The sequence below is a fragment of the Colobus angolensis genome, unplaced genomic scaffold (genome assembly GCF_000951035.1).
Source record: "Colobus angolensis palliatus isolate OR3802 unplaced genomic scaffold, Cang.pa_1.0 Scaffold281, whole genome shotgun sequence".
NCBI classification, from domain to species: Eukaryota; Metazoa; Chordata; class Mammalia; order Primates; family Cercopithecidae; genus Colobus; species Colobus angolensis.
This window is the reverse complement of record NW_012116055.1, coordinates 322401-329752: the sequence shown is the minus strand read 5'-3', so window position 1 is coordinate 329752 and position 7352 is coordinate 322401. Positions and strand designations below refer to the sequence as shown.

Genomic DNA, 7352 nt, shown 5'->3' with positions numbered 1-7352 from the left:
TGACCCAGCGATCCCATTACTGGGTATATACCCAAAGGATTATAAATCATGCTACTATAAAGACACATGCACACATATGTTTATTGTGGCACTATCCACAATAGCAAAGACTTGGAACCAACCCAAATGTCCATCAATGACAGACTAGATTAAGAAAATGTGGCACATATACACCATGGAATACTATGCTGCCATAAAAAAGGATGAGTTCATGTCCTTTGTAGGGACATGGATGAAGCTAGAAATCATCATTCTCAGCAAACTATCACAGGAACAGAAAACCAAACACCGCATGTTCTCACTCATGGGTGGGAACTGAACAACGAGAACACTTGGACACAGGGCAGGGAACATCACACACCGCGGCCTGTCGTGGGGTGGGGGGCTAGGGGAGGGATAGCATTAGGAGAAATACCTAATGTAAATGACGAATTAATGGATGCAGCAGACCAACATGGCACATGTATATCCATGTAACAAACCTGCACGTTGTGCACATGTACCCTAGAATTTAAAGTATAATTTTTAAAAATGTGTGTATGTATATATATATATGAAAAAATACGAAAATTAGCCAGGCGTGGTGACAGGCTTCCGTAATCCCAGCTACTTGGGGGGCCAAGGCAGGAGAATCACTAATCACTCGAACCCGGGAGGTGGAGGTTGCAGTTAGCCAAGATCATGCCATCACACTCCAGCCTGGGGGATGAGAGCAAGAATTCATTTCAATTTTTTGAAAAAAAATTGTTTTCAATTAAAAAAAAGTTTTCAATTTTTAAATTTCTACTGCTATCAGCTTTTTCTGAATATTGTTTATTTTTGCCTTCTTTATAAATCAGTTTATGTCATTATTACTGTTATATGTAATATATGTTTTACATAAGAAAATAAATGTCTTTTCTCACTAAAAAAAAAAAAAAAATTTCCCCATCTGGTAATGCTTAAAAATGCTTCAACTGGACATTCACGGAAATGAATCTAAATAATGATCTTACCCCTTTCACAAAAATTAACTCACAGACATAATGGATCACAGACATAAATATAAAACATGTAAGTATAAAACACCTAGAAGATAATATAGGAGAAAATCTAGGTGACCTGGAGTTTAGCAATGACTTTACAACACCAAAACACAATTTATAAAAGACAAAATTTAAAAATTAGACTTCATTAAAATTAAAAATCCTTCAACTGAGGACAAAGCTTTTTGTTGTACAAAAAGAATTGAAATGCAAATTCCTGTCTGGAAAAGACAATAGTGATCTGTAAAATCATGCTGAATTACAAAAGACTAATGGCAGATCCTGTGTTTTTGTAGTTGGGGCTACTCATGTATAAGAAAATAGGAAGAAACAATATTTGTGGGCTAAGGTGGGAGGATCACTCGAACCCAGGAGTTCAAGGCTGCAGTGAGTTATAATCATGCCACTGCACTCCAGCCTAGGTGATGGAGTTAGAACCCATCTCAAAAAAAGAAAAGAGAAAAAAAAATTGTGAAATATATGAGGAACAAAGCCTTATCCTACAGTCAAACACTAGCATTCTGACACGTGACTTCTCTGATGGAAACAAGAAAAACTGATGGTTCAGGTCCTGAAACTAGAGATAAATATTTTCATTATTTTTAAAAATTTAATTCATCATAAAAACAAAATTCTTTTTTTTTTTTCTTTTTGAGACCCAAAAGAGACTCCAGCTTGTCACCCCAGCTGGAGTGCAGTCACATGACCACAGCTCACTGCAGCCTTGACCTCCCAGACTCAAGCAATCCTCACCTCAGCCTCCTGAGTAGCTGGGACTACAGGTGTGTGCCACCACACCCAGCTAATTTTTAAACTTTTTTTTAGAGACAGAGTCTCACCATGTTTCCCAGGCTGATCCTGTAACTACTGGGCTCAAGCAATCTGCCTGCTTCAGCCTCCCAAAGTGCTGGGATTACAGGTGTAAGTCACCATACCCAGCCAAAAGAAAATTCTTAAGATTAAAGTATATGAACTTTGTATTTGACTCAAAAGTTTTTTTTAAAAGCAAAAGAAAAGAAAGGGAAAAATAAGAGTTATAAAGAAGAACTACTTTTCTAAAAAATAGCATCATATAAGCAAACATCTAGCAAATATAATCAAGAAAAAAAGAAGAAACACAAAATGTAAGAAATGAGAAATTGGAATAGGAACAACAGAAGTCAAAATTTGGCCAAAAAAGGCCAGGTGCAGTGGCTCATGCCTATAATCCCAACACTTTGGAAGGCTGATAGGAGGATCCCTTGAGGCCAGGAGTTCAAGACCGGCCTGGGCAACATGGTAAGACCCCGTCTCTACCAAAAAAAGAAAAAAAAATTAATCAAGTATATAATCTTTGCTTGCATCTCTCAAAATATATTAAAAGGGACTCGTTTATACCCAGAGAGACCAACCCTTCCTCAAATCCCTTTCTTTTCCCCAAATCTCTCAGAGCACTACAAAGCTCCCACTTCCCACATGCCTCAAAGTCTGCCCCAAATATTCACCTCACATATCTTTTTTAGTCCTTCTCCCCCTTCTCTCTTCACTATGTAGCTTGGTTTAGCTTCACTAACTTTTTTGTTTTCTTTCCACTTCTCCCATTACTTGATTTCTCTAACACAAAGGATGTTCTGGGAACTGATCCAACAAGCCAAAATTCTAACCATTCTTCTCATTTTCCATCTTTTCTTCCCCTTTTCCTGATACTTTTGTCAAAATCTGGGGACAAGGCCAAATACATAAATCAATCTATAAATCTTATTCCCCAAACCCATCCCATCATGAATGTTTCAGATTCAAAGTCAATACTGAAAGAGAAGCCCTAGGGAACCAAGAGGATTCAGCCCCAGAATTCAAGGTGGTTCAATATTTGGAAACCTAACATAACATTTCGTATCAACATAACTTACAAAAGAAATCATGGGATCTCAATGGGTGGTGAAAGGTATTTGTAAGGACAAACACAAAGTTGCTATGGATGGCAATCTTGAATAACTAAAACGTAGTTGGTGTCTCGCAGACATCGAAGTTAGGGCCAAACAGAAAAAGCCACCATTTTTCTAGATCTAGTGTTAGGAATATCAGATCCATCAGATCAGATGAATTATCTTCATGTGTGTCATTCTCAGACTCAAGCAAATTTGGCCTTGTAGGATGCCTGTCTCTGGAGGGCCACAGAACACTCGAATGGAACTGGCATTATTTGTAAAATAAATTATTAGCCACTTTTTGTTTTATCAGCTATTAATATAAATAATTAAATGTTGATTACATTCCTTTGTGACCTATCACTTTTTAAAAATAAAATTTGAGGCTTTTTCCACACTCCCAAATATGTACTCACCGTAGCCAGTTTAGAAGCATGCACAACAATACAACACAATTTAAATTACCCACATTCTTACCACCAAGAGAGGATCGCTAATTAACGTTTTAGTATATTCTCTCTCAGCATGAAGTTGGGAATGCAAGCACTCTTGATGTTTAATTAGGACATAAGTTGGTTGCTGATATTATAACAATCACTTCTATGTTTCAGATCCCTCAATGGAACATCAGAGGCTACTAGAATAAAGAGTTCTGACAGATTCTCCAGGCAAGAGATTAAATTTTGCCCCAAAGCACCGGAGAGATTAGACGCCTAGTGGTAGCAGAGTGACTTTCTGTGTGTAGTTTGGAAAAAAGGACTGCCAGTTGGTTCAAAATAATTAGAGTCTAGGGGACACACACACACACACACACACCAGTTGAGAAGATGTGCCCTAGGAAATCCAAGGATTATTGATTTTTGGGGTGCTTCCCTTGAAATTACATTCAAAACATATGGGAAAGGGGCTATCATCTTCACCAAATTCTGGATCTATGACTCCCTCAAAACGTCAAGACCCCTGGTATATTATAAAGTCCTTTTCGATTTTAATATTCTGGTACTATTTGGCATTGGAACTTTTATTCTGCCTGCTTAAAAGACACAAGGCTTGGAAGAGCTGGAAGACAGATGAGGCTAGGTTCTTCTATAAAAAGGAGGTTTGCTGGGAAGCTGGCCCATGGAAAATGCAGACACAGCCCTTTACCTTCTCTGTATATTAACCGTCCTGCTTTGACAGTGCTTCCTCTAATATCTGACCCCCAGTGACTTAGCAATTGTCGACATAAAAATGATGCCATTTTTGAAGAATATGCCCAAAAGACATGTCTGCTTCCAGTGCTACTCCCAGGTATTCTTGCGATGAGAACAACAGTCACTAACTTGGGGTCAAATTAAGAAAATTTGCCAGCATATTTTCAATGCCTACCATGCATTTGACATGCCCCAAGGTCCACTTCATGAGTGCCAGAATCAGGCTTCAACCTTGGCTCTAGCCAACTTATTTTTTTTTTTTAAATAGAACGTTTTTGGGGGTTTGTTTGTAGAGTCTTGCTCTGTCACCCAGGCTGGAGTGCAATGGTGCGATCTCAGCTCACAGTAACCTCTGTCTCCTGGGTTGAAGCGATTCTTGTGCCTTAGCCTCCCAAGTGGCTGGGATTACAGGTGCATGCCACCACACCTGGCTAATTTTTGGCTAATTTTTATATTTTTGGTGGAGACAGGGTTTTGCCATGTTTGCTAGGAGGGGCGAGGCTGTTCTCGAACTCCTGATCTCAAATGATCCACCAACCTCAGCCTCCCAATTATTATAGGCGTGAGCCACCGCGCCCAGCTTCCAGCCAACTTTAGAGTCCATTTCACCTCTCAGCCAAACAGCCTCCCAATCAATTGTGTATGTTTTGTATTTTGACCCACACACTGGTTTTCCCTCAAACTTCTATCTTAATTAGGAGATATGTTACACACACATCGGTCTTATTTTAAAAGCCCCTTATATTGTTTTGAAGCATTGGTTCTGAAACATAAGATACATAAAAGGGCTTCAAAAACAGCTTTGTCTTGTAAAAGACAACTAAAAATTTGTTGTTCAAATGCTACCATCTGGTGGTCAAATATGGATAAGCCCCAAAAATAGACCATTCATAGAAAAGATACTGAAAACTCCAATTTCCCTAATCACTTGCTTTGTTAGCAAAGATTTGGAACATTCCGTGGAAAAATATTAACATGCTTATGTTGCACTAATTCTAACCTGTAAGATATACTTTTTTCCCATAAACAATGGCAGCAAGATGTTTATCAGAATGTTTCCAAAGTCCTATGAAGGAAAAATGAAGAAAGCAAGAAAAAATGTTTAAATAAAAAAAATTAAAGATCAACAACTGTGAAAAGAAGAGTTTTTTTAAAAAAATTAAAATAAAATCAAAACTGTTTCTAAGGGCAAAGATGCAGACTCACTGGACAACATGCTTGCAAATCAAATTCAGATGTCACAGAAAAAGTTGTGTTTTCTACATCCATTCCAAGTGTATTCATACAGGTGTCATTCACTCAACGAAATTTTATTGGAAGCCTGTTTTGTTCCACACTCTTTTAATCTCATTGGGCACACGATGGAGAACCAAAAAAACCACCTTTCCTAGAGAACCTCATGAGAAACAGGGACCCCACACCGTAAGATTGTATAGTTGCACCCTGTATGGTCCTCAGTCTCAAGTGAGTGTGAGCTAAAAGCTTCTGCTTGCAGGGGGTGCCTTTTCTCATTCACATAAAGGGGACATAGAAGCTTTGAGCTACTGCAGGGATGTGGGGGATTCAGATACCTATTGGGGCCTCCCTCCCACATCTTAGGTCTCTTTCCTAATGCTTGGCCAGTTGGAAGGACCACATTTTAGTATTTGACCTGTTGACCCTCTTGCTTTGTCATGAACATCTTCCACTTTACGGGTTCTCGAAAGCAAGTTTCCAGTTCCTAGTCTCTGAGCAATGTTATTTGTAACCTAGGCAATGCCTGTGATTGTGGAAATACTGTCGATAGTAGATAAGAATTTAGCTGTTCAACTGGCTCTTCAGACATCCCCAGATGCCCCCTCCTCTGCCCTGGGCCCAGCCTCCTACCTCCAGAATGCAGCTAGGGAAAGAGCCACAAAGGCTGGTGGTCTGGTGACCCAGGGCATGAAGGTGCCTCTGGACCCTGGCAACTCCAATCAGCATTGTAAGAGGATCTCCTACAGTTTCTGGAGAAGATTCTACAAAAGGTCCTTGGCCAGTAACTAATTCTTCAGTGTGAATAAATGATGTTTTTTTCTCCAATAAATGTCAAACAGTACAAGTTGGGGGTGGGAGCAGTGGGTTGTGTCAGCTTTCAACTTGTGCCAGAACTACAATGCTTTTTCTTGGTTGGTAAAATATTTTTTAAAAAAAGAAAAAGACTGGCACAATGGCTCACGCCTGTAATCCCAGCACTTTGGGAAGCCGAGGTGGGAAGATCACTTGAGCTCAGGAGTTTGAGACCAGCTTGACCAACATGGTAAAACTTAATCTCTATTAAAAATACAAAACTTAGCCAGGCATGGTGGTGGGCGCCTAGTCCTCCACAGTGACCTGAGACCCCTCCTGTACATCCCAGATGCAAGGTGATGAACCCTTTCTCTTGAGATTCTTAAACTAGGGTCCACAGACCCTATGGAAGCACTTCAGTGGCTCCATAAACTCCCTGATAACACATACAAAATGTGTAAATATTTGTTATGCTGAAGAGCCGGTTTCACAGCTTTCATCACATTTTAAAAAATTAGTCTGTGGTACAATCTTCAGAGCCCTGCGAAAGTCTCCCTCCAAGTTGGAGTTGTTGGAAGCAGAGGGAAGCAGTCAGGCCAACAATGACAGATGAGTCCTGAATCTCTGATATCCAGCCATGTCCAGTCTGTGTGACTATCAGATGCCAGGCTCTAGAAAATGTCCCTGAATCTGAAGACATCCTTAACGACCACCTCAAGTATGATCTGTTCCCTACAAGGACCATTTGTACCTGGGTATCTCAGACAGACCCAGAGAAGGAAAAATACACTCTAAGCCTAAGGCTGGCAGTGTTCATTACAGGTCCCAGATCAAGCCACTGGACTGATCTCTGAGCATGAAGAGGGAATGGGAGCCACTGAGGGAAAGTCATCTCCAGACCTGGCTCCTAAGAGCCTGGGGCCAAAGGAGCTCTGCCAAACTCCTGAAGAAAGGAAGGGCTGATCCCTGTAATGAGGGACTCCCCTTCAGCTAATGCCAGAGGTCTCCCTGGACTCTGAAATAACCTTGAAACAGCAGAGGGAAGGCACACCTATGACAGGCCCAGGCAGCTCATAGCCCAGCATGGGCCCTGCCCGCACCTGCAGCTCATAGCTTGAGTCTTTGCGGAACTCCAGGGGGAGGAGGGAGACACTTCTTGAGTCCACTGAGATCAGCTTTCTCCTCGGACTCTGCCAGTA

General features: G+C 40.6%; 1 protein-coding gene across 1 annotated transcript in view; it reads right to left on the bottom strand.

Annotated features, from left to right (window-relative positions):
- Nucleotides 1–7139: 7139 nt before the first annotated feature.
- LOC105516455 (interleukin-21 receptor-like) overlaps nt 7140–7352 on the bottom strand; it is a 21053-nt gene continuing 20840 nt past the window's right edge. The window contains exon 6 of the mRNA XM_011948663.1: nt 7140–7343. Coding sequence (XP_011804053.1) covers nt 7140–7343 — 204 coding nt within the window. The remainder of the gene's footprint in view (nt 7344–7352) is intronic.